The sequence below is a fragment of the Siphateles boraxobius genome, unplaced genomic scaffold (assembly GCF_051911475.1).
Source record: "Siphateles boraxobius isolate OS27281-9 unplaced genomic scaffold, OSU_SipBor_1 13, whole genome shotgun sequence".
NCBI lineage: Eukaryota > Metazoa > Chordata > Actinopteri > Cypriniformes > Leuciscidae > Siphateles > Siphateles boraxobius.
In genome coordinates, this window is record NW_027508733.1 from 27,430,848 (window position 1) to 27,458,385 (window position 27,538).

The 27,538-nt window shown below is 38.4% G+C and overlaps 2 protein-coding genes across 6 annotated transcripts; one reads left to right on the plus strand and one right to left on the minus strand.

Annotated features, from left to right (window-relative positions):
* Positions 1–139: 139 nt before the first annotated feature.
* On the plus strand, positions 140–12,691 carry baiap2l2b (BAR/IMD domain containing adaptor protein 2 like 2b). Of its 4 annotated transcripts, none has more exons than XM_077226864.1 (15): positions 140–273; positions 391–451; positions 909–984; positions 1,529–1,615; positions 2,859–2,920; positions 3,000–3,071; positions 3,156–3,245; positions 6,466–6,597; positions 6,710–6,814; positions 7,951–8,032; positions 8,719–8,926; positions 9,009–9,071; positions 9,187–9,589; positions 11,268–11,314; positions 11,606–12,691. In XM_077226864.1, the coding sequence occupies exons 2-15, from the start codon at positions 398–400 to the stop codon at positions 11,679–11,681; spliced, it is 1,557 nt and encodes a 518-aa protein (XP_077082979.1). In that variant the 5' UTR covers positions 140–273; positions 391–397; the 3' UTR covers positions 11,682–12,691. The 4 variants fall into 4 exon arrangements, with proteins under 4 accessions (XP_077082979.1, XP_077082981.1, XP_077082982.1 ...); XM_077226866.1 differs by having other exon boundaries at positions 9,190–9,589; XM_077226867.1 differs by lacking the exons at positions 140–273; positions 909–984 and having other exon boundaries at positions 386–451.
* pvalb7 (parvalbumin 7) lies at positions 12,678–27,387 on the minus strand. Of its 2 annotated transcripts, none has more exons than XM_077226876.1 (5): positions 27,321–27,387; positions 16,447–16,515; positions 14,058–14,190; positions 13,312–13,421; positions 12,678–13,153 (listed from the first exon to the last, which is right to left on the minus strand). In XM_077226876.1, exons 2-5 carry the CDS (start codon positions 16,505–16,507, stop codon positions 13,128–13,130), a joined length of 330 nt encoding a protein of 109 aa, XP_077082991.1. In that variant the 5' UTR covers positions 16,508–16,515; positions 27,321–27,387; the 3' UTR covers positions 12,678–13,127. The 2 variants fall into 2 exon arrangements, with proteins under 2 accessions (XP_077082991.1, XP_077082990.1); XM_077226875.1 differs by lacking the exon at positions 27,321–27,387 and adding an exon at positions 19,773–19,941.
* Between the last annotated feature and the right edge of the window lie 151 nt (positions 27,388–27,538).

The following is a 27,538-nucleotide window of genomic DNA, read 5'->3' on the forward strand; positions in this document are numbered from 1 at the left end:
CTTTAGGGCACTTCAAGCAGATGAAGTGTCACTTCTACAGCTGTTCTCTCAGTTAAAGTGTGTATCTCCTGCCCGCCCATCTCCATGTTCTGTCATGGGACAGGTAAATAATTTAAAACTTCAGGCCGTATCAGATGTGGACTCCTCTCTCTTACTCGCCCTCTCTCGCCCTACAATAGGCATTAACAAGGACCTGAAAAAAGCCATTACAGACATAAGGAGAGTGTCATCACACACACAATAACCACAGCGTGAAAATTTTCACCGTCACAGGTACGTAAAGCCGTCTCTTCAGTGTTTCTCTGTGAATGTTTTCGATATTCTCCTCAGGAGTTGTTTGTACATGTTCATCGTTGCTTTGCGTAGCGTTATGTGTGTACTTTCCCACAGAAACAGGATGTCTGGTGCGAACAGTGACCTTCTGCATAGATCAACTTTGAGTGTTTACAATGTGAGTCTTCTGTTAACCTCATTTAAGCTGAGATCAAATGAGAATCCTCATTAATTAATAACATTATTACACGGCTCTCTGGAATACTTGATTGTGATTGGTCAGTCGTGACGTTCTGTGATCGATATTTTGTAAATGAAAAGCACTAAAATGTAACTTAGGCAATAGTCAATACTTTTCCCAGGCCACCAATTTCAAACGTATCTGAGCTAGTGTCATGTCTCTCGTACCACTCTTCAGTCTTTTATCACATTATAAAACCATTTTTAAGTAAACCTCAATATTTAATGTTTATTTATTAGCCGTATAATGAGCAGGAAACTGTAGGCCTACAGACAGCTGATCATTGATGCTGTTATTTAGAGATAATAATGAACTGTACAGCATCACTTACTTATATTTAATAATACCCCAGCATGGATATTGACAGTATGATGGTGTTGTTTGGGTTATTCAGAACCTCATGGATCAGTTTAATCCCGGCTTGCAAAAGCTGGTTACTTTAGGAAACAGCTACATCAACGCTTTTCAAGGTGAGGATATTGTTTGTTTGTGTGTGTGTGTGTGTGTGTTTTCAAATAGACTCCTGAAAGTTTATTGAACTTTTTATTGAAGAAATTGATGTTTTGATTTGTGTTTTGTTATGGGTTCTTCCTGTTTCCTTTTGTGTTTTTTTTGTTTTCTTTTGTTTTGTTTTTGTTTTTTGGGGGGGAGGGGGGGGGGGTGTTTTGATTTGATTTGCTTTTTGTTTTTCGTTTTGTTAAATATTGTGTTTTAAAATACGTTGAAAGACATAAAATGTATGTAATAGTAATAAAATGGCAACCCTGCTTAAACCAGCCTACGGTATAGTGGCTAGCTAGCCTCCCAGTCTGGTTAGACTGCTTAGTTTGTCTGTTTTTATGGTTTTAGAGGACACTTTATTAGTTGTGTAGGCTAAAGACCAGCCAAAAACCAACTTGACCAGGCTGGAAAACCAGCAAACCACCACAGGCTGGTTTTAGCTCTTATTATAATCAAGGAATGCTGAAAAAATTGTATAAATTGACTATACCTTTGTGTATGTGTGTATCAAAGCTTTGACTCTGACAAGTGAGGCCTACTTCAGCGCTCTAGCTAAGATGGGCGAGCAAGCTCTCAACACATTGTCATCCAGATCACTTGGTAAGACTCAAGATGTGTGTGTGTTTTTGTGTCTCTAAATCAATGCCAGTTGGGCAGATTGTGCAGCAAGATGTCCACAGAGTTTCTATCTGTACTTTCTGGCTGTATAAGCTTGTTTGTCCTTCAGACAATAGATGTTTCAGCAAATGGTGTCCAGTGGCAGATGCTTCCTCTCCTCTGTCATAAAACACAAGATTTGGCTCAGCGAAACCCTCGGCTCGCCGCCCATGTAATGAGTTTTCATTCCAGTCATACGCGCAGAGCGCCATGGCATGATGAGCATCAGAACAAAAAAAAATATGGGGCTTAAAGAGGGAACAGCATGAATAAAATGAATAAAGAGTAAATATATTTCAAAATTACTACAGGCGTATAAACCTGCGTGTGACAGGAAAAGACAGGTGTGTGTGCGAATGTGTGTGTGTGTTAGAGATCAGGTGTCCATGTGAGCATTGACATACATTATTGATGCATGGTCTCATTCTTTCAACCCTTCAAATTCATCGATTCTCCTCAGCACGTTACGCTCATCATTACGATGCACATGTTAATAAAAAAGACTAAAAAGTACCATGTTCTTTTGGACAAGCTACATGATAAATGTTGGGACTTAAAATGAACTAATATAATTAGGTATAATTATACATATTTGTAATTATAATAAATCATAATTATAATTAACCAAAAATCATAATGTAAGAATGATTAATTAATTAACTTACAAGAATTATTACCAGTTCAATTGAATCGCTGTAATATTTAATTTATTTCTTTAATAAAGCCATTAAAATAATTTACTCGCCCTCATGTCATTATTATTTTTTATTCTGTGGAACACAAAAGAAGATATTTTAAGAAATATTTTTGTGTTTTTATTTTTTTGTCCATACATTGAAAGTCAATGGGGACCAAAACAACATTTTTGGACCCCATTGACTTTCATTTTATGGGCAAAAACAGTTAAAACAATCTTCAAAATATGTTCTTTTGTATTTTGCAGCAGAAACACGATATTAGGGTGGGTAAATGAGGACAGGATTTTTATGATCATCACATTACTAGTTTTAGTCTCTTGGTTTCTCTTTCATTAACTTACACAACTGACTGAACAAACACAACAGTCTCCGATCAATGATAGTGTATGATATAAACATGGTTTACAAAAACCTACTCTTCATTTCTGCACTTATTAAATATGTATTCTTAATGAATTATTGAATGAATGTATTTGTCTGTTTCCCAGGTGACGTGTTGATTCAGATATCAGAGACCCAGCGGAAGCTGACGGCTGAAGTGGAGGGTGTGGTAAGTTAAAAATTCAAGTGTTTCTGTCGGATTGGATTCAGAAACCGTCTCCATCTTTTCTGTCTGTTTGCTGGTCCAGTTCCGCTGGTTCCATGTGGAGGTTCTGCAGGCCATGGACAAGAACGTCAAACTGGATGAAGAATACATTGAAGTGAGTCTGAACCATCTATTGAGATATGTGTGTGTGTGTGTGTGTGTATGTATTTGAGCTGATGTATTGTGTGTGTGTGTGTAGGGCAGTCGTAGAGTGTATGAATTGGAGGTGAGGAATCAGGCTGCAGCTCTGGAGCGACAGCTGAGACGGGGTGCGTTCAGAGACTCACTGGTAAGACCTCAAGTGTGTGTTCATTTGTGTGTTGATGTTATTTTGGTTTCTGAACAGAGAAGTCACCCATGTCATTAACCTTAGTTTCCCTTCACTACAAAGTTTTAGCCAAGTATTGCACTCAGCGTTAATTGAATGTCAGGTAACACTTTATTTTAAGGTGATGTTACACATTCCTATTGGCACTTTTCCATTACCAGTACCAGCTCAACTCGACTCGCCTCGCCTCGGCTCGCTTGATAGTACCTCCACAATAGTACCTGGTCGTCATAGGCTATGACTCGTAGCGACGCCACAGGAAACTGTCGTGACGTGACGTTATCTTCTACGCGACACACACCCGCTACTCACACACACACAGGACAATGTAGGAAATCGAGCGTATGCTGTTTTTGATCCTCGGGATGTGGCTATTTCTCACAGCAAGACAAACGTTGTTTCAGGAGAGGCTGAGGGCAGCAAAACGAAACACTGCTGAAAAACACAGCTCCGTCTGGCGCGTGCAATGATGACGCGGTGAATAGTGACGATTCACTCTGACCAATCAGCAGTCTGCAGTGTTTCACGTCACATTTTAGTATCGCCTCAGCTCGCTCATAACTTCGCCGGAGGTGATACGAAAAAAAGTACCCGAAAGCAGGTACAGGTACATCTTTTACACAGTGTAAAACCAAACAAAGGCGAGTCGAGTCGAGCTGGTACTGTGTAGTGGAAAAGCAACATAATACTATAGTAATAACAGTAAATTATGCATAATTACAAATAACTGACCGTAACTCTATAGTAAGTTCATGTAGTTAATTAATATTACACAGTACTTATTATAAGTAAGTACAATGTAACTACGTCACCGTAAAATAAAGTGTAACTGAATGACATTTCTTGCTAATTGTGTAAAAATGTGTTCGCACTTAGTGTTTTGATCGCTAAAGGTCAGCATGCCGCTGTATTGTTAGTTGCTAATTTTACTGTAGTATCCATTTTTATCAGAAGACGGATCATGTTAGCTTTACTGTGTTTATTGTTGGTTGTCGCTGCACATTTGCATATTGTTCATGTAGATGGAAATTGTGAACTCTCTTTGAAAATAAAACCATCTTGGTGAATTTTTTGTCTCTGATATTTTACTTAATGCAAATTATTGTTTAAAAACAGTTCCACCTAAATAAAAATACACTGTTTCATCCATTATTTGTGCTCTGTTTTTGTGCATATTTAATTTTTTTATTTTACAGTTAATTGTCCCAATTCAGAGGCTGCATCCTTTAAAGGTCGCATTCGAAGGCCGATCGCGTCGCGGCGAAGACTGTCCCAATTCGAAGGCTCCTCAAAATGTGTCCCTTGTTTCCTGTGAAATGTCTAAAACGGATAGATCCTTCACGCTTTGCGTAACCCAGAATTCACTGTGCGCCTTTTACGACAGGATTTTTTTTTTTCAAAATAAGAAATTGCCGGATTACACATTTAAATGAAAGTAGTTTGGTTTTAACTTACTCCGATATCTAATGATACAAATGTAAACATACAAAAAAAAACTTTAAAGCTGTTCAAATGTTGATTTATGTAGTTTATACTTTTTATTATGTACATAAATAGACCAAGGTGAACATATTTAGACATGTTGTGAACCCTGTTTTGTTTCAGACAGTTTAATATAACTTTCAAAAAAGTCCAGTACAAACGTTACTGTCACTCATCAACGGCTGCTGTCACGGTTGCTAGGCGACGAGTAATCCCCCGTAGGCTAACCGTCTTATTTAACAACGCTCGGTCTGACCCTTCACAGCGTTCAAAGGATACAACCTCTGAATTGGGACACAGCTATAGTCTGATGTTAGCATGTAGTAAAGCTAACGTCTGAATACCCAAACTTTAAGAAACTTTAAAGTGATAGTTCACCCAAAAATGAAAATTCTGTCAGTATTTACTCACCCTCATGTTGTTCCAAAACCCCGCAAGACATTCCAGCACTCAGATTTCATCAAAAATATCTTAATTCGTGTTCCGAAGATGAACGAAGTTCTTACGGGGTTGGAACAACATGAGGGTGAGTAAATACTGACAGAATTTTCATTTTTGGGTGAACTATCCCTTTAACACTCTTAGGCCCGGTTTCACAGACAGGGCTTAGATTCAGCCAGGAGTAGGCTTTAGTTAAATTAGGACATTTAAGTAGCTTTTTTTTAAGTTTTTGAGAACGACACCTTATAATCTCCATGTAAACTTCACAAACGTGAGTCTGTGAAACCGGTGACATCATGCGCAGTAGTCTTTCTTTACAAAGTGACATCGTCAACTACTTGTCTGGAATGAATAATACAGCGTTATTAGTCGTTTTTCACGGATCCATGTGAACAGGGATCGTTTTGATAACGTTGTCATCTGTACGAAGAAAAAAGTTTCAGTTTTTAGCTTATCGTTATCGTGTAAACGTACCCTTAATCTCAGTTGAGTCCAGAAGAATCTGACATGAGCATGTTGCTAAGCTAACAATTTAATGTTCTAACAAACTCTTAACAATTTCAACTCATTCCAATAGTGTGCAGTTAACATGTTGCTAAGCTAAAATCTCAGTACTCTAAACTCCTGATCCCCTGCATTAGCATATTGCTAATCTGACGACTCAGTACTCTAACAAACTCTTGAATTAGCATATTGCTAATCTGACCACTCAGTGCTCTAACAAACTCTTGATCCCTTGCATTAGCATATTGCTAATCTGACCACTCAGTGCTCTAACAAACTCTTGATCTCTTGCATTAGCATATTGCTAATCTGACCACTCAGTGCTCTAACAAACTCTTGATCTCTTGCATTAGCATATTGCTAATCTGACCACTCAGTGCTCTAACAAACAATCTCAGTTGATTCCAATAGGGAGTTTTTAGGTTAGCAACATTCTAATGTCAAACTCTATTACTCTATTAACTCTATTAAACTCTAAAGTTAAATAAATCTTGTGTACTTCCTATTTGTGTAGTGTTTGTAAGGTAAAGAGTTAGCAATGAACGAAGTCTGCTTTGTGTTTGGATGTTGTCTTAAGGGTTGTTCACACTGTTTTGTAGCAAAATCAACCGAGAGTCATTTGATTTTCAATAACAACTGGCGAGAACTACCTTTGGCAATATGACAAAGTCGAGTTCAACTTTTTTCACAATGTGAGTGAAGACTAGGTTTTGGAGCAGGTTCTCTGTCAGTTCTTGTATTTGTGTGTTTGCAGGAAGGCAGCGAGTACATGCAGTACCTGAGGCAGAGCCAGCATGAAATCCTCAAAGAGGAGGAAAGGAGGTATCGTTTCCTGGCTGAAAAGCACTGCGGACTTACACAGTCACTACTATACCTTATCAACAAGGTAAGGCTGCTTTCCACTGAAGTGTCTACTCAGTCATATAGATCCTCTTTCCACTTCCTTCCAAAGCTTATCAGCCCACTGACTGCACAACCATTTCTCCATATGTTGACAGACGGGAGTATCTCTCCAGCAGAGAGCAGATGGATGGAAAGAAAAAGTCAGCGAGAGCAGAAGTTCGAGACCTCGAACGCCCACTCCATCAGATCAAGAAGCTCAGGTGACACTGGAATGATGGGAATGAGGAGTAAATACTCCATACTCCCCCACTTTTCCAAGCTCTTTTCGGCTAACTGCCGAGCGCAGACATTTCCACAATCACATAAAGGAACAGATGGGTAGCTTTGTGTGGCGTACAGAGTCCAAAATTACCTTTTTATCACATCTGTTTATTGTGGGTGAATTTACAAGCCATGAAATTGTGTTTTGCATTACTTAAAGTAATGAAACGCTGTTTGCAGCACACAAATAGAGTTCGAGTTTTTTTTACATTCTACTAAAAGATTATAAAGATAAATAGGCCTATTGTGTTTACTTGGAATAACGGGTTACACTTTATTTTTAGGTGTCATTGTTAGAGTGTAATTATATATTTAAGTAGAGTAATATTAATTAACTACATGTACTTACTATAGGGTTAGGGTAGGATTAGGATTTGGTTTGAGGGTTAGTTGCATGTAATTATGCATAATTAACTGTTATTGCTATTGTAAGTACTGTATCTAATGTAACAAGGACACTGTAAAATAAAGTGTTACCTAATGTACATCGATGGATTGAACTTGTAAGTAAATAGTCAATTGTATGTTGATTTTCTGTAAAATGTCAAATAGTAAAAAATTGATTAGAAGAATGTCACCTTTTGGAGAGTTTTTTTTATATACTATCAATATTTTTTTTTTTAAACTGGGGGTTGTTAATAGTATCGTATAATGTATGTTGTTTCCATCACTAATGGACCATTTACACAGTTTTTAACAAACAAGTAGTTTTTATATTTATTTTTTGCTAAATAATGTACATATTTATCACTATTCTGTTATAATACAATTTTTTTCTTCTTTTGGGAAAGTAAAGAAATCCTAATCTGCATTTTTTTTCTTTTGCTATTGGAGCAAATGGGAACGCAAAAATTATATTTGTTGTAGTTTCTGTTCATCACTATAGAAGTTTACCCATCTATGACAACTTCCACTTCTGAGAACCCAAGAAATGGGGAAAGGGTCCATGAAGGGTCCCGAAAATTACTTTCCATTTACTCTGCAAAACCAATTTTTACTCTTATTTCACGCTTGTTGAGTGTTGTTAGAAGCCTGGTAACACTAAGATTGATGTCTGTCTTGATGTTTCTTGCAGTTAAAGAGTTCTCTGGGCTCTCTGCTGCAGACTGGAGACAGAGAAATGGACCGTGAGCCGCTGGGCAGAGTGCCCTCTAGAGGTCTGGAGACTCAGTACTGCTCATGTCAGAACTTTAGCTGCATTTAAGTCCATTTTTTTTTATGCACTTCCCTACTAACTTCCCTCCGTCTCGTTTGCACGTCATTGCTTGCGTTGGAAGAGTGCCCACTACTGGCGAAACTATTGAAATGTGTTTAAATGGAACACGTTCGAATCCGCAATGGAGCCGATTTATTATTTACACATTTTTTCTCCTTATGAATTTGTTTTACGGACCATTATATAGAGATGCTTAGGCTGAAAATGAAAAATATACTGTATATGGGTAAAAAAAAAAAGGTAGCTACAAGTATTATGTGATTAAATGTTAAAATAACTCCAATATCATACACCAGAGTTGTGTGGGGTTGGGGCTAAATTAAGCCTTACAATTGTGTTGCATTGTGGTCCATGGATCTGCCTGAAGTGTACTTATTGAGTACCGTATATGGTCCAAATAAACTTCAAAATGGCGGTGGGGAACATCTTAGGGAAGTTCAAGAGAGTATGTTTAAAAGTGGAGTTAAATTGATTCCAATGTTCTGTTGAGATTAATATTTAAGATCCCAGGGACCCCCCAATTACTGTATGTTCAAATAAAATGTATTTTTCAAGTTATTAAAATCCTTGGGGTCTCGATGAGTGGTTTGAATATTCTTCTCTCCTTCTGTCTACACCTCTTCCCAGCCCCGTCTCCCCTCCCCAGTCGTTCCCGCTCCAGCTCTGTAGGAGAGTCTCTGGGTTTGGGAGGCGGGCGCTCCATGAGGGCCATCGTGTCCCACCCCGCTTCATCCAACCCGGTCCTGCTGCCGTTCTCCCGAGGTGACGTGCTGACCGTGCTCATCCCAGAACCACGCAACGGTTGGCTGTACGGACGGCACGACTCGAGCCTCCGGTGAGAGCGTCTACCGTCAGTATCATGGCTAAGTCAAGTCGCTGAAAAATACTTAGTCTTGTTTTTCTTTGTTTCTTTTTAGTCAAGGTTGGTTTCCTGCTGCCTATGTGGCATCCGTTGAAGACTTTGTACCTTTGGGCTCAAGGTAAACTTGAGTATTAGATTGTAACTACTTGTACAATACTACTACTTGAGTATTTGATTGTAACTATATGATTGTAAATCGTGAAAATTTGAGATTAACGTCTTTACGTTTTCAGTAGTACGTCGCACCGAAGCCACAGCATGAACAACCTCCTGGAGCCAACCAGCCAATCAGAGCATCCAGACACCCAGAGCTACAGTGACAGCCCGTCCCCATCGGTGCCTATGCGTCGTGCATCGGCGGATCTTCGCTCAAACTCTCCTCTCCCCGAAAAGAAGGCGGAGTCTAACAACGAGGTCAAGACCAGCCAGAAAACCTACCATGAGATCCCGCCCCCAGCCGCACCACTCCGCCGTGGATCAGCTGACATTCGAGCAATATCCCCTCTCCCTGACAGGAGGGCGGAGTCTCATTTTGAGAGCAAAGTAGAGCACAAAAATATTAATGAACTCGCGCTTCCAGCTCCAACCCTTCTACACTCTCCTCTCCCCGAGAGAAAGACCGAATCAACCTCAGAGGTGATTGTTAAGCGAAATCCACACTAGTTTTCCAGATTTTTTTTTTATGTATTCAAAATGTCACCAAAATTTTAAATTCATGACATATTTGATGCGTTTAAAACTTTACATGCTAGGTTAATGTTGTTAGATAATAGTTCATACAACAGAAACATAGGCATCAGAAACCAAAGTGAATTTTCATGGAATGTCCGGTTAGTTTGGAAAATAATTTGCCGATTCGTTCAGGTTCAGGTTCTTGTTGAAACTCTCAATTGACTTTTTCTTGGTTAAAGTTGGTGATGTCTCGGGGTGTGTTTGCACTTGTCAAGTTTGGTTCTATTAAAACTAACTCATGTGCTCTGTTAGTGCAGTTCATTTGAATAAGTGTGAACGCTGACATCTGAACCCTGGTGCATCAAACTAGAGGACCGAGACACTGGAAAGATGGGTCTCAGTTCCAAACAAACTGGTGCGGTTCTACTGAAATATCAACGCATCACGGACCAAAGTCGTGAACGAACCAAAAACAGGAAGATGAGACCCTAAAAAGGACAGAATGCTCAGTCACACCAGTTTTTTCTCATCATAGTCGTGATGTTGCCCATCACAGTTCAGAACAGTCATCAGAACCGCGTCTCCTCACAGCAGATCTGTGTGTGTGCGTGTGTGAGTGACGGAGGGATTCCTGACGCTGTTTTGACTCCTTTACACATTTTATAAGCTCTTCACGAGTTCTCAGCTGGTCAAAATACCATTGTGATAGGCTACGCACATACAACGAGTGCATTTATCCCAGAACACAGCAATGTTTTGGATGTTCGGTAAGTTCTGACGCAAAATATACGCCATAAAAGCCTTTTTTTGTTTTTGTATGGTATCTTTAGGCTATGTGTTAAAAATGACAGAGTGAACGCTAAGCGAACCGGGACTAAATGTATCAGGATGTGTTCACACCTGTAGTTTGGTTCGGTTGGTTCAATTGGTCCTGGTCCGCTTAGCGTTCACATTGGCATACATTCACAATCTGATTGGTCGGGTTTTATGATGTATATTTCGCGACAGAACTGTTTTCTGTGATAAATGCACTCGTTGTATGTGCGTAGCCTATCACAATGGTATTTTGACCAGCTGAGAACTCGTGAAGAGCTTATAAAATGTGTAAAGGAGTCAAAACAGCGTCAGGAATCCCTCCGTGTCACACACACACACACACACATATCTGCTGTGAGGAGACATGGTTATGATGCCTGTTCTGAACTGTGATGGGCAACATCACGACTATGATGAGAAAAAACAGGTATGACTGAGCATTCTGTCCTTTTTAGGGTCTCGTCTTCCTGTTTTTGGTTCGAGCACATGTCTTTGGTCCGTGATGTGTTCATATTTCAGTAGAACCGCACCAGAGTTTTTTAGTAAGCGGAGTGAGGCCCATCTTTCCAGTGTCTCGGTCCTCTAGTTTGATGCACCAGGGTTCAGATGTCAGCGTTCACTGTTATTCAAATGAACTGCACTAACAGAGCAATCAGAACAGAGTTCGTTTTAATCCAACCAAACCTGACAAGCGTAAACACACCCTCATTTCCTTTTTTGATCCGGACCTAAAGAAATAAGAGAACCCGAACTACATGTGTGAATGCACCCTGTAATATTTTGTGTCAATTTGAGTGCCATTGTAAACCCTTTTCCATGTCCGCAGAGGCCAACTACTCATGGACAGCCACCAGAGCACCCTCTTTTTCCCAGGTATTACACTCGTTTTCATTTTCAACAGAAGAGTAGAACATTTGTGAAAGTAATGCAAATTATATTATGTGTATTCATACATAAGGGGAGTATTTCAGTGAAATACTGATTCAAATAAAATAGAATTATTAATGTAAAAAAAATGCGAATCACCATGAATTAAGTCACAATTAAGTAGTCTTTTTTTTTTTTTTTTACATTACGATCCGTAGAATTTTGGTACAAATGTGCTAAATTCACAAAATAATGGCAATTAAGTAATGACCTTTTTTTCGTCTTCTTTCATTCTAGAGGATCAAATCCTTTTGCCACCGTGAAGCTCCGGCCCACAGTCACCAACGACAGATCAGGACCACGAATTCACTGACAACACCTGTCACAAAAAAAACATCACCTGCACTCTGACTGGTTCAGAGTCTGTACTAACTTGATTTGTTGATAAGTATACAATTTAAGTCAACTTTAATATTAGAATGAAAATGATTTTTTTAATGAATTTAAAGGCACCTTTTAAACTAAATTCAGTATTTAATTTGATGGCTATACCCAGTTGTGTAGCAACACTCTCTAAGTGCATTATTCACATTTTCTTTCAGATAAATAATTCAAAGGGGTTTTATCAGGAGAAATGGAATTACGCATACTACTAAAACATCCTCCAAAAAGGCCAAAAGTTAATGTTTTATATTACATCGACACATCAACAACACTTACAAACACGTAAAAGAATGTAAAATGGTCATAAAAACTTGTTTTTCAAACAAAACATCTTGGCTAACATAAGTGCTCCATAGAGAGAGAAAAAATCGTAGGAAAAGTATACGGCCCCTTTAAATTCATAATACTTTCAGATTGTGTTATGCTATATGGTGTTAAGTCTGAACACTAGGTTTGTTTTCATGTGTGCATCTGTCTGAATGTTGTGTATTTGATAGGTATTATAATCGGTACGTTTAGAGTGTTTTTTAAATAGATTTAGCACAAATTTCAAAAAAAGGTTTTTGTGTTTAGGTGTTTTTCAGCACAATTATTTATTTATTACAAAGGAAAAAATCATGTATTTATTGTGTGTACTTTTGCGTTGGATTGTGCCTCTCAAGGTGAGCATTAATATTTAGTTATTTTGGTCATTTTAGGGCTGTTAATATAATGCAATTAATTGGGGAAAAAAATAATAAATTAGCAAAATGAATGACCCCTGACCCATACATAAAATCTGTAATTCCATGGCCACAATTTAGTTAATTTTAGTTACAGTCATTGAATTGACAGCCCTACTTTTGTCAAATAAATCAAGATTAAGAGATGGAATGTAATACACTCTGCACTAGAGGAATCAATGAAATAAATGAACACCGCAGTGTTTTTGTTTCTCAACGCATGGCTTTATTTTATCTCTCTTCAATATTTTTTTTCTCATTTCATCTAATCCTTCTCTTCATATATTCATCGTGTTCAGTGGCTCTATCACAAGAGAGGAGCGAAACAGGGAAGGGATGACAGATGGAGCGAGATAAGTAGAAGAAAGGAGCATTTTGAGGCATAAACAGAACGAAACGTGCCAAAATGAACAAAAAAGAAGAGATGGGTGGTGAAAGTACAGGAATCTCCAGGTTTTTATGAGAGATGTTGTTAGCTAACTAAAATCTACATAGATTGTATATAAAATAAAGAAAAGGTAAATAAATAAATGTGGTAAAAGGAGGCGGTTGTGCTCCTGGCTCGTGGCAGGATGTGTAGAGACGTACAATTCGATTGGCTGTAGGTATTCACAGGAGAGTAGTGGTGTAAAGGGTTGGCAAATATTGACAATTTACTCGTGCACCAAAGCTTCAAATTCTGAAAGAAAATAGCAGGTGACTGTGGATTAGACTCCTTCTTTTATCATTCTTGAGAAGTTCTTGTATGTTCAAGTTCAAGTATGTGGGACAATGTTTTATAATGGCAGTGTTTAATTTTTAGAGGTACTGTTCCTTCAAGAGTGCTTGTTCTCTCACCATCTATGCCAATTTTCCCATCTCCATCCTTGTCGGCAGCAGCGAGGAATGCTTTGGTCTCCTTATCGGTAAGATCTCTGCCATCTGCAGCAAAACCCTTCAGCACAAACCTGTCCAAAAGAAGAGATAAAACTCAATCTGGCAACCCAGGTCACAGCTTGAACACAACAGTTAAGTGACTGAATTTAAATACTCTTGAAAACTGTTCTAGTGTGCGAGTTAAGAAGATAAAAGATGACGACTATAACAATAAGGCTAACTATGAAGTTTTAATAATTCTATGAGAATTGGTAAGTCCACATTACAATAACAATATCGTTGAAATCACGTTCAGATGAACAATAAAAACATTGACAGCCAATTAGTTTCCATCCTGCTTTGAAGAGCTCGAGAATTTAAAGTGGCAGACGAAAAAGCTTATAATAAACAGAAAGATTCAATCTGGCAACCCTGCACTTCCCTAGAGTTGGCCAATAATGGACAGTCATGTACTGATAATAATAAATAATAGGTGGACAAGGCAGCTACCAGAGGCGATATATATATATATATATAGATCAAATCAATGCAAACGGGAATTGCTCGCGGTCCCTCTGTGTCCTTGAGGCCAACTGAATAAAGGTAGAATGAGACACCAACACTGAAGACGAGCCAAAAGACACAAGAATAAAACTAATTTATGGGTCTTCATTCGGAGAGTTGGCACAAACATGAAAGCATGCAGCCGCCTGTAAAGTGTCTCTCACTTAAGCTCCTCCTCCTCGATGAAGCCGCTGGCGTCCACATCCAGAGCTTGGAAGACCAACTTCACGTTGTCAGCAGACAGAGCCTTCAGTCCCACCACATCAAAGAACTTCTTGTGGTCGAAGCTGTCCGCAGCTGTTTATAAGAAAACACACTTCAGCTGATGACATTCACTGCTAAGTGGCACTGTCGACCACAGAAAACAATGCTTCAGTATGTAAAAACAAACAAAACAGATACGTACAGTGGAAGTCTTTCACCAACATAATTGTTTTAGTACACACTGTTTAGAAAGTAGGCTATAGCCACAAAATGAAAACATTATACATGTAGGCGTGAGGCTATTGTGCTAAAGCACTTACAAAGCTTTCGATGCAAAGTTTTAAAGTTCATAAACATTAAAACTTTCTCATGATATGCACAAGGATACCAACGCTTTTGCATTCTCTTTCAAAAATATTGTGTTTGCAAAGTTCAGAAAAGAACTAAAAAGTTTTGCGAGCGAACGAAAAGTTTCTCGGGGGAACCCAAACAAACGCAAAAGCATTGAACTATAATTTTTCACATCATCTAAAAAAAAAAGTCCATCTCCATAGGGGCTCTCGCACCCGGTAGTTCTATTAACTCAATTCTAGGAACTAGCCACCAGGATGGTTCCCCAAGGCACATTTTCCTGGTTGCATTTGCACTGCAAGAAGAAAGTCTGAAGTGACGTAAGCTGGGCTTGTTGTGACTTTTATTTTGACGGCGTGGCGACGCAGAGAATGCCAGCCAGAGCCTGAGCAAACAGTGCTCGCATTCTCCGTGTTCATTCGTTTACGATCTGTCTAACAGTCCTGTGTAATACGTTACTAAATAGAACTGTTACACATAGAAAGTAGACAGTATATGAAAAATGATTAGCGTATGCCGTGAGGTTGATGTCCAGTGTTGCTAGCTGAGCAGAAAAACATAATCATGTTTAGCTTGGTCCCCTCATAATCTGTGTGTCTACACAGCCTTTTTAAAAAAAGGCGTGTGCTGTTTTTTTGCGTGCGTTCAGCCAATCAGCATATACTAACGTCACTGAGAGTTCCTATAGTGCTGGTTTAGGACCTACTCTGAAGTAGGAGCTCAATTAGTTCCTCCAAAAGGAAGTCCTAGAACTAATATCATTCCTAGTTCCTGCGGTGCGAACACGCCGATATCCGGATACTTCCGCCAATAGTTCTAGGAACTATGAAAAGGCTGTGACATATTTCAACTGTTTACGTTTGGAATTACATCTCATAACCAAATGTTTATCCGCCTAAAAAAAGTAGTCATGTTTAAAGGATGACTTAGACTTTACTGCTCAAATAACAAACCGTTATGAGCTTCACGTTTCTACTTTAAACCTCCCAGAATGTCTTACTCAAAAGACTTCCATTGCACTGATTTAATTTTCTGTGGTAATTGACTCCATATCCTGTGCCATTCCTGGAACATTTTTATTCTTAAGAAAGTGTAATTATTATATTTATTTTATTATTATAATACAAATGTTATATAAGTATGACACATTACAATAAGGTCCTATCAGTTAACGTACAGTACATTTTTATGAGCAATACATTTGTTACAGTATGTTTGTTAACATTAGTACAACTGTTAAATGTTAGCTCAGGTCCATTTAATTATATTAACAATTATATTACATTAAATTATACTAACTTCTGATTTGATGAAATTAACAATGAAGTCAAGCTAAAAAAAAATTTGCGATTAGCTTCTCTTTCCTAGTGTGATGTACTGTATATCTGAGTGAAAAGGCTTCTGGAATAAGGAAAAAGTGGATTTCATCCTCAGGAGAAGATCTGAAAGTACTAGTAAATTGGGTGTTGTTGCTAACTAAACGGAGGCAGTTTATGAGGTCCCACCCTCCACCGAGACCTTATGATAATGCCTGGTTCAGATTACATGATTTTAGTTTTCCGTTTAGTTTGACTTTTTTTTCTGTTTGCCGTAGGGTGTCGTGGGGATTCGTAAATGACAACGGGCATCGAGGCGCAAGATTCAATCGTTTCATCTCGTATAGTATGTTAGGGGATGACAACCGTCGCTGTGTCTGCGATGCTTTACGACATCCCGATAAAAAGAGTTGCATGTTTAATTTTTTTCCATCAAGTGTGAGTGATGGAGTGAGTGAGTGTGTATGTGTGCGAGTGAATGTGTGCGTATGTGTGAGACGGCACGCGATGACTGGTCGGGAAGCAACGTGTAGTCTGACATGTTTCTTGTCCACGACACGACAAGATTTTAGGAGTCAAAATCGCGTAATCTGACACATTGACTATTGTAACAGACAAAACAAAATCATGTAATCTGAACCAGGCATAAAGTGTTACCAATATTTTTTTTGACAAAACTCACCTTTGAATTGATCAAGGGCTTTTTTGATATCGTCATCTTTCAGAAGGTTTTTCATGGCCATCTTGACAGCTAGAAGAGCCAGAGAGAGAGAGAGAGAGAGAGAGAGAGAAAAAATTAGGCGCTAATAACTGATATAAACAGAATGGGTGCCAAAATGTGTGTGTGAATCAAGACTACAGGATTTCCCAGCAGACTTTGATCAGCACAGGGATACATTTAGTCTTTTTTCGTTTAGTTAAATGCCAAAAAAAAAAAATTTCTATATATGCATGTGAAATACATCACAACATAACACTTATGCATTTGTAGTCTTATGAAATGGAAGTAGGTTTTGTTTATTTTTATTGGCAGGGGTTTAACAGTCAAGTCTCTAATCCAATGCTAAATTTATTGTGTCATCTCTGTTTATCGGTTAGACTAGTCATGCCTTTCTCTAAGAGTTTAACAACTACATGCAGGTTTTCTATCACTTTAGGTTATCTATCACCTTCTCTAAGACCGTGAACACAAACCCTAGCAGTGATTTCTGTCAAACTCAAATGGCAGTTTCTATCCAAAGGTACTGATGTTGAACAAAACCCTCCTCCTGCTGTATCAGCTTACTATTAGATCCATTAGTGTCCGAGTTCAGGCAACTGCTGTAAGGAACACTAACCAACAATGAGATCCGCTGCCAAGAGAACAGATTCGATTGCTCTCATCTTGGCCTCTTACGATTGCAAGAGTTCCTGTCGCCCGTAAATAACTTTACAGCATTCATACGCTGCAAAGGTGGCATGCATAAGGCATGACAGCTGTGTATGTGTTTGTATGTTTGTCTATTTAAGTTAAGGTATGTTTCATCCAATGTGTTGGGATGGGCAGACAGGCCTTCGGAGAAGAATGTGTTTGCCCTCTTGAGAAACTCTATCCTTCTGTAGTTTGAACTATATATGTGTGTGAGATCACAGATTATAAAGTGAAGTGACATTTGAGGTGTCTCCCTGGTAACGCTAAGAGATCCGACTGCTTAACCTCATCTAACACTTCACAACTGCAGCAGCCAATCAGAGCTCGTGTCTAACACCAGGGGCCTGATGTATAAACGTTGCGTACGCACAAAATGGGCATAGAAATATGCGTACGCATTTTTCCACGCACACATCGGGATTTATAAAAAATAAACTTTGCGTAAATAAGTGCGCGCCGTAGGGATGCTCTTGACCGTGCGTACGCACTCTTTTAGAAGAGTATGTGTTTTGGTGACACCGATGGTGAGCTGGAGTTAAATGTCTTTTTGGTCACTTTTAGACAGAAAATCTAAAGAAAATTATACATATACAGAAAGATAATACAAATATAATTTCACAAACCAAGCCTATCACATGAAGCAAACATCCATCCCTTCTTAAATGTCCGCGCCATCGAGCGCGTTTGGCTGTTTAGTGAAACTGACGCATAGCATAACGCATCTAAAACCGTAAATCTTCATTATAAGTCCTAATCATAAATACAGTTCATGTTCACAATAACAGTTTAAATAAATGTAAACAATGATTTAAACTTTGTTTTACTTCTGTTGTAAAGATTTAGATTAAATATGCCATTCTGATTAATGGAGTTAAACACTTAAATTACATTAAATCATTACTGAGAAGTTACAATATTTTTATATTCAATAAATATAAATATTTGTTGTGGATGCAATTCTTTCGAACACTTTTCCTCTTGCATGCTGTGTTTTAATGTTTTAACTAAAGAGATAATTGCTTATCATGATAATAGCAGATTGTCTGAGAAAATGGTTTCGTGCAAATAACGGACAACAAGGTCTATTTCCATTAAAAACATAAATCAATTAAAAATACTCTTTGGCCAGTGGAAAAGATTAAGAAAAACTTTCTCCGAAATGTATTCTATACTGTTTGATTTATTTATTAAAAAACAAGGCAAGGATAGGCTACTAATTTTTATTAATGTAACTAATGTGACAGCACAGCCGCATTTCATATTTTCCTAATGTCTTCTACCGTTAAACATGTTATCACGTGGATGAATAATCATATGCAAATGATATGCAGATGAGGATATGCATAGTAAAACTAGGCGTTGTAAGCTCCATATATGGTTGTTTCGGGGAGGAGACGCACTGGGATTTATAAAGTGAATTCTGTGCAGGTTCTGGTGTACACACGGTTTTATAAGTCTGAATATTTTTTTGCGTACGCCATTTTTAGCTTTCTGGCACACATACACTTTTAGTAAGGATCCTACGCACAGTTTTATAAATGAGGCCCCAGATGTTGAAACAGGCTTTCCAATAAAAAAGTGTTAACTTTACACCTTACAAGTAAATGACAACAAAAAAAACATACCCTAAAACTCCAGTGCTAAAATCACAAGAAATGACAGACTGCTACAAGAAATCGTTGGCTAGCTAACACTAGCACAACAAACGAGGAGAATTCAATTTCAAATGTAAAAATACACGGCATGACAGATGAGATGGTGTTTCTTAACGGTTCTTCCTTGCGCAGCAGGTGTTTACAGGCTTTATGCAACTATTTATGCAGCTGCTACAATAACTTCGCCAGAGAAAACTACTTAGACATATAGATATAAATCATGCAGAACGCAGAACTGTCAAGAAAGATTGTAAGTTTTTTTTGACCAATAACCTTCTGACCAATTACAAGTGGTTTAAAAAGTTAAACTTTACACTGTAGAAATAAAGATAATTGAGGCACCATTTGGGGTCACACCACTAGAAACCTCTGGAGAACCTCTAGACACCTTTGTATGACTCAAAGAATTGACCTGCTTTGAGGAACTAAAAAACCCACAAGTTCTTGCAAGAACTTTCAACCGTCAATTGAAATATACAAAGAACTTCCTCAAAAACACAATTAGGATATTTGAGGCACCTACAAGAGGTGTCAAGAGGTTCTCCCAAGGGTTCAGCCAGTTTGGAGATCTGAGGAACCCCTAATAGTCCCTAAAGTATCTTTAAATTTTACAGTGGTTGCTCTTGGTTATGTGGTAAGCCAGGTTATGTAAACAACCTAATAGAAAGAAAGAAATGATAATAAAATGTTCCTCCTGGAACAGGAATGAGATTAAAAGGTGATCAAGTCCTGAAGAAAAAGACACCGATAATCTGTTTTTCCTCTCAAAACATGGATTCCCAAGATAATTGTCTGGAGATCTCAGTATGAACTCAAACATTTCTCATCAGATTATTTCAAGACCAAATGATTTACTCTACCTTTATGTTAGCTATTGTTTCATTCATTTCTGTTTTTTAGGGAATTATCCAAGAAAACGATATGCCTGAACTCTATCCATACCTGTATGAAGGGAAAGCTTGCGGGAGGAGAGACTTGGAGAGAGAAAAAGAGCCCAAGGTGAGAGATGGGGGTCCACTTGGTGTCTTATATACACTGGCTTACCCTATGTCTATTTCAGGATAGACCGGGTCATAATGCAACACGCAGGAGAATGAAGGATTGTATGTGTGTCTCTGTGTGTGTGTTTGAGAGAGATCACTTTCTTGGTGGCCTAACGAATCAAATGCTACTATTAATAATCGGGTCTCATTTGACTTCTTGTGTCCTCTCAGTAAATCACTGTCCACTTCTCTCTCTTCAGTTTATAAAGCTCTGTTCTAAACCCTAGTGAAGTGCCTTGCTGTCGACTGCCTACATCCTGATTGAAATGGAACCAAGTGACTGATTTGAAATGCTCCTCCTATACAGCAACTCTACATGACTCGATTTTCTTCTCGGTAGATTCAAATTGACTCGCGATTGATTCCAATGGAGCTCAATAGTGAGCGAGCGCTCACTTATTCAGCAAACTTGGCTCCATTTTTGTAAAAAGCATGTCAGAAAATGTTTCAGTCAACACTTCTAGACATTGAACCAAACCAACCATTTGTTTTTCAAAAGCAGATCGTAGAACCAGTGGCACCATTGATCTCTACGATCAACTTCAGTCTCGATGCTTTTGAGAAACGCAGCCCAGCTCTGAAATGAATCAGAGTACAACATTTGATTTGAGGCAAAGATTATTCAAACATTGAAAGAAAATGATTGTGAATGAACTACTCATCCCACAAAGCATTGCATATGACAAAATCAAATTAAAAAATGATGGTTAAACTATCAACTTCAAAAACTATCAAGTCAGTGATCATAAGTATAAAATACAATATGAACCTTAAAAATTCGGTCTGCATGCGATTTGTCTCTTCAGACCAATGTGTAAAAAATGTCAGATGGCCTGAATGAAAATGACATTTCACCCTCTGTAGGTGGCACTTATAAAAAAAAATTAAAAAGCAGAAATTGCCCAGTACGCAAAGAGCGGCACAACTTTCGGTTTTTGACACCTGCTTGTCAATGAGAAAAAAGTCAAAAAGTATTTACATGTTTTCAAAAAGCCATTCAGATTTTTTGTTGTACTTTTATATAACAGCAGCAGCTCTGGGCATGTGACCAAGAGCACAAATCTATTTTGGCCAGGTTTTTTTTTTCTTTTCTTTTTTCTGTATGATCTGTAAAAAACAAAACCCATCATTCTCAATGATGTCATGCGAATGGCTACGTCTTTGGAACTGCTGTCAATCGAGAAAGATTCTTTTTGCCATTAGAATGCCGTAGAAGGCTTTAGAATGTTTCAAATGTGTAACGTCACATCATACACTACATCTCTGTGACATCAGAGTTCTAGTGTGACATGGAGTGACTTTCAATTGAATTTTTATCAAGTAGGGAGTTGCGTATTCAAACTTTCAGAGTCTAATGGAACCAGCCGTTAATCATATTTCGAGGCGCTTGTCGTCGCCATTCAAGCCCTGGTGTTAAAATATCTTTGTCCGATATTTACGGTGATTGAGCCATGTGCCCCCACCGAAAAAAAGACCCAGGATGGGTTTCACTCATAGTTAACGCATACTTAAGACGCCTGATGAAAGACAAGGAGAACTTCTTTACACATGTTTACACACAACACCAGTGCATGGTGGGTATACATAGCCCTGCATGATCCCTGTAATGTGACACTGTATTAATAAGAACATCTATATATCAAACCAGTTGGCTTTCAGATTTCCCTCGTCCTGTAAATCACTTTCTATAGCTATTCTTACATTCCTCCATCAGTTTCTTTTCCTCTTTGCAGATAAATCACCAGTCTCACACTGCTTCTCAAGGTTCTTTAGTATGTACTTGCACTTTAACCAGTGTATATCTTCATCGCTCCACTTCTTTTTCTTAGTGGGACTAAATGTATTGGTTTTCCTCATGTTGGTGGCAGTCAAGATGACCATCTCCACACTCTATGGCAGTGTCAAAGGGCTGTGGACAGTCTCTATGTTGGTGTGAGCATGAGATTAGTTGTTTATTATTATATATATTTTATGAATTGTGACTTTTACAGTGTCAGTCACAGCGCAGCCTGTCATATCGAGATTAATGTGAATGACTGTGCTTGTCAACTCTCAGCAGTTTCTCTTTGGCACCTCGGAAAGTGGCACTCAATCCTGTCATCTCGGCTAACTGATGGGAAATACTTACTACATAAACACTCACACACATATATATGCCAACGGCACAGTGATTTTCAGTCTTTTCCCATGCAGTCTGTATGTGTTTATTTATATGTTTTACTATTTTTATTTTGTTTGATACTGTACATTGCTTCCATTGCATTCTAGCTATTTAATACGGGACATTGCGTTATATTCTGGTAGGAGCCCTGACGAGTCAAAAGTCTTCCTCAGAGATTCCCTTTTAACACAGCACTTCCCATCTGTCAGAAATCGAAATATTGTAGTTTGATCCTGCCCACATGACTAATAAAGGGTCTCTCTCTCTCTGTACTGTTTGACCCTCTGTTCTCTCACCATGCAAGGGTGTTTCACTATGTCTACCGGCCCTATTACATTACCCTGCCTCAGCATTACGAACACTGAAAGACAGAGAGACAGAAATAGAAAGAAAACAGATCCCCAAATGGACTGTCTTTCTCCTAATAAATGAGGAGGATGAACATGGTGATTGGTCAGAAAGAACAGTCAGTCACACACAATACGTTTTTACTGCGCTGATTTTTCATTGATTTTCAATGTAAACATGCGCTAGACGGACGCGTTGGATCGTTACGCTTGCGTTTTTTAAGCTTTTTGCACTAAGGGCGTGTGTCCACCAAAAGCGTTTTCATCCAGCTGAAAACGCCTAGCTGTGGGCGCTTGAGAAGGCTTCGGCAGCGCAGCGTTTTTTCAGTTGAGATGCTTTGCTCGCTGATAAGGAATATCCATGGAAGTGCTACTAGTATCTCATTTCACAGATAGTTTGTTTCTGTATTGTTTCTAATACAATGTAAAGTATTATGTAGAGCTCTGCCTCTAGTCGCACTTTGTAACACAGCTTTCTAAGGGTGATCCGATTGATCAGTCGCCGATCATAATCGGACGATAATTGCTTTGGGATGTGTGATCGGCGGTCTCTATAAATGCCGATCCAGAAAAGCCGATCAGATGACGCAAAACTCGCTAGACAATTTTTTTACGCCCTGGTAAAAATGTCTTCACCGGTTTGGCAATTCTACAAGGTGTGTGAAAAAGACAATTCATTACCAATCTGCAATGTGTGTACCATGCCGCGGCCGCTTGTCAAACTGTGCATCCACTCTGCTCAACCCGTAAATAAATCCATCGATCCGCAAACTTTGTTTGAGTTCCTAAATGGTCTAGTGGTAGATCTTTTGCCAAGCGAGTCAGAGGTTACGGGTTCTAATCCGCCCTCATTTTTTTTTTTTCTCTCATCAAAACTGAATATGTTCATCAGTGGTTACAGTCTATATCAGGCAGGGACACGTTTGTGTTTTATTTTGTGATTTCGCCGGAATGAATAGAGTCCGCAACGGCGATAGATTGAAGCGCGCGTCCGAGTGAAGACTGCGTGAGTCACAGAGAACACTGTTTCCATGCAACTGATCGCCATGGCAACGAGCGCTCAGCTTGAGTTAAAAAAACACACATTTTAGCGCTAGATCTCTTATTTAATATCGAACTAAATGAATGCTCTGCTAGTTAACTGGAAATGTTTTATTTATTTATATTAGGTACATGGTGGGACAGACTTCACTGGATCTAAACAAATCAATCTAACCATAGATGTGACCAGTAGTGGTGGCTTTCTTAATCTGTTTAAAATAATTTTGCAAGGGTTCTTGCAAAAAAAAAAAAAAAATTACCAAGAAATTGAGAGAAATTAATCTAATAATCTCTCTCTTTCTCTACCTCTCTCTTCCTCTCTAAATGCCCACAAAATCTGACTGAGCATCCCAGAAAAAAGCAAAGTTATAGATAGACCACTTTACTACCTGTGGTCCTTTAAGTGTATTAGAAAAACTGACTCAAAACATTAATTTGCATTTTTTTGTTGCAGTTGTTAAAGTAGTCTAAAGCTAAATTTAAAGACTCAGATGTTCTGTCTTTTATTTTTATTTTATTTTATATTCTACAGGAAAGTTGTATTTGTCAAGCCCTAAGCTGTTCCCAATAACCAAGCACAGGCTGCTAAGTTAATATGCTGGACATGTTGCTTGCAAATAAATACACAGGTGTCAATTTATGATACATTGTCTTCTCCTAAATGTAACACTTAATGTACATTGTTGTTAAATATAGTTTGATAAGTAATGCTACATGATAAATAGAAGGCTTCAAATAGACCCTGTAATCGGTGATCGGTATCGGGTGATACAGCTTCCAGTAATCGGGGATCGGTGATCGGCCCCAAAAATCCTGATCGGAGCACTCCAACATATTTCCCTCGTGGGTCAAAATGACCCGAAGCCCTAAAATTAGGCTATACTTTTTTTTTTTTTTTTGTCCAGAAAGCTTATTTTTGTTAATTTTTATAATATTTTTTCTATTTTTTTATGTAAATTTTTGGGGCAATTTTTTGTTATTTTTTTATTTTATTTACCTTTAAATTACTAGATTTGATTAAGGCGAGGCAGGGCAGGCAAAAACATTGATTTTTCCTGCAGTGGTCAGTTTTGAGATTTTGGGCTAGTTAAATATGTGTTCTTTCAAGCTGCTATAAAGAAAACATTGAAAATATACATTAAAATGTTTATTTTATTACATTTAGTTTACTTGCGGCAGTAAGTTTCTCCCGAATTTACCAAGAAGGTAGCATTCCCACTAATGCCTCTATCTTCAGATCTATCTACTGAAAATATATGCAAAATTGTGCATACTTAATGAGATAATGCCTAATTTGCATAATTAAACATGCAAATTCCAAAAACTTGTAATACATTTTTTTATATACTTGTGTAAGTTATCAACTTAGGAAGTTTCATGGTGATATCTATAATTCAAAAATGGTACCCTATTCACCTGCAGTGTCTCGCCTTAATAAATGAATAGTAATTTGAGCACATTCCTCACATTCTTTCAACTTAAATTCAAATTTCAAAAACAATTTCATGCATAACCCTTTTAATTCAGCTCAAAATATCTTACATTGGGTGTCTTTGCCGACGTCTTGTGGAAAAAACATAGGGCCTATATAACATGAAATTTCATAACTTTAGCCACCAGATAATATCTCTATTTGGAGCAAATGAGCTGTTCCGCTGAGTCCTAAAGTCAGTTCATTTCAGTATGCATTCATTCAGATACACATGTAGACATTATAAAATATTTTTTTGGTAAAGTTTTAACATTTTTAGTTTGAATTTTGAGCATGTTTAGGTTTTTCTATGTGTAATACTAAAGCATTCATCGCATTCCATTCATTTCTAAGGGTTTAAAGGGTCATTCCACCGGTGGAGACATGAATATGTATTGAAAGTGGGTCATATATGTAGTAGAATAGTATCATAAATTTCTAATTTGGGACCTTCTTGGCTGATAAAAGGCAGAAAATGACTTTTTAGTGCTTGTGGATTGTAGACAACAATCCCCATAGTGCATTGCAATGCTCAGCTCCGCAGACCACTCCCACTACAGTAGCTAGCTTAACTGCAAGATATTTGTGCAATGAACCCGCAACGTTAGCGTGTTAACAAAATGAAAATAAACTTACTTTACAGAAAGACGACCATTTAACCCTGTAGGCTTTGGCTGACGTTGCCAGTTGACCTTAGTTATTCTAAAGTAGGTCTCCAGGACGCCGCTATCCATATGGGGTGTGAAACTCGGGTGAGCAACAACACACACGTCCGTGTCATCCTCCGATTCCGTAGCACCGCTGGAATTCTCGGCAGCAGACAGACTCTTGTTCTGTGTCCATTGGCGAACAGTGAGAGCACAGGCACCACCAATCTGCCCCAGCTCGAGCCATTGCGGGCTCCTCGTCCGCGGCAGGCAGATCGTCTGCATCGGCTGTGGTGGCAGCAGCTTCAGCGCCTCCGGTTCCTACATAGCCCTCAGCTGCAAGTCGCTATACTGTGGCTCATAAAGGTAGCCACGAACATCCGTTTCTACCATAACTTCGTCAAAATCCAGATCCTCCATAATGCATCCGCCTGTGTATTCAGTACCTTCGTCCATATTTTCAAAAAGTTTCTCCCGGTGAAATCAAACGCACTGGCACTGATCTGATAGGTCTGTTTAGGTCCAACCCCCTATGGGCGGGTTTGAAAGGGTGGGAACTAGTGCTTGTAGTCTTCACAGAAATCCCCCCCTTTTACACTTCCTCCTACAATGACGTAAAATGACGATTTTTGCGTCATTGTAGGAGGAAGTGAAAAAGGTAAATAGAGGATTTATCTCAGGGGAAAATGAAAGAGTGTTGCACGACCATTCAATAGTATGACTGGATTTCTAACAATGGAAATCTTAATGCAAATGGGTGGAGTGACCCTTTAAATTGACTCGCGAGGGAAGGATTTGTTAGTTTTTAAAATTTCAACCACAAAACTCCTCGAGCCCATTGTTTTCTGTGTATTCGTGGTTCAAGTGCAACAAAAGTCCTAGAGTCTAATGACCCCTCTGATGAACACTCAATTTTAAATAAAAAAGTTTCAGGAAGGATAAGTTAAATTATTTTGTTCCACTATTATGCTTGTTTTCATCTGTTGATGTACAAGCAGAATGTGGCGGTTGGTCGGTGTTGTATTAGCCCCGCCCCTCCTCCACTGTGATTGGACGGCTGGGTAAAAAGTGACAGTGATGAGCGCTGCTTTTACTCAAAGTTGAACAATCTTCAACTCTAGACGCACAGTACATGCTCGTTATTTGGCTGGCATCTTTTTTTTTAAACGATGCACTCCAATTGAAAACAATTGGAAAAATATGCTAGCCTGAAAAGTGCTTTGGTGGACACGCGGCCACCAAAAAAAAAAAAAAAGCCCGCGGCGCTCAAGTTTAAAGTTGTTCAACTTTTAACGCAAAAACGTGTTCTTTGTGAATTCCCCCCACTACAACATAACAAGTAAGTTAACATGATGTGGCAAAACTGTTGCCATTATCCATGTCTACAGCTTCATTCATAATGATCTTTATTAGTTTTCTTTTCACTCGACGCGACGGCCATTTAAAAACACCTCACGAAAGTAACGTTAACAGCTCCTATCTCTTTGAATGAGGAGACATCATATTCTCCAAAGATGTTCACCAAGTTTACGATATAATTTCATAATTGAAATCGCTAACGAAATCTGTCAACAATGTTATTTCTGAATGCTCGGATCATGACGAAAACTGCATTTTCTGGCTTCTGGTCAATGCGCGTGATGTGGCACATAAAGTTACTTGCAAACGGTAAAGTTAAAACGGTTAAAAAATAAGCCTTTTAAATAAAACGGTTATTGAGCTGTTTACACTGTAATATACTATGAAAATGACATTAAAATGAATACAGAAACCTGCCTACCTTATACACAACACCGAAGGTGGACTTGAGTTTAGGAGTACGTTAGTTTTTTGATCCGTATCATCTGTAAGGTCATAATATGACGTCACACTCCGCGCTTATGTTTTAAAAAAAAACATTTACAATTCAACATTTAAATGACACGTTTAATAGCCAACTTAAAGTGTTAACAATAAATAAATTACTAAATAAATATTAATAAATGTAAATTAATAAAA

Excerpts from the sequence above, each read along its gene's own strand:
- baiap2l2b (XM_077226864.1), top strand. The coding sequence starts at position 398 with ATGTCTGGTGCGAACAGTGACCTTCTGCATAGATCAACTTTGAGTGTT. Across the intron at positions 452-908 it reads CAACTTTGAGTGTTTACAAT|AACCTCATGGATCAGTTTAA; the intron begins GTGAGTCTTCTG and ends TGGGTTATTCAG. Across the intron at positions 9,590-11,267 it reads AGACCGAATCAACCTCAGAG|AGGCCAACTACTCATGGACA; the intron begins GTGATTGTTAAG and ends CCATGTCCGCAG.
- pvalb7 (XM_077226876.1), bottom strand. The coding sequence starts at position 16,507 with ATGGCCATGAAAAACCTTCTGAAAGATGACGATATCAAAAAAGCCCTT. Across the intron at positions 14,191-16,446 it reads AGCCCTTGATCAATTCAAAG|CTGCGGACAGCTTCGACCAC; the intron begins GTGAGTTTTGTC and ends TCTTATAAACAG. Across the intron at positions 13,422-14,057 it reads ATCGAGGAGGAGGAGCTTAA|GTTTGTGCTGAAGGGTTTTG; the intron begins GTGAGAGACACT and ends TCTTTTGGACAG.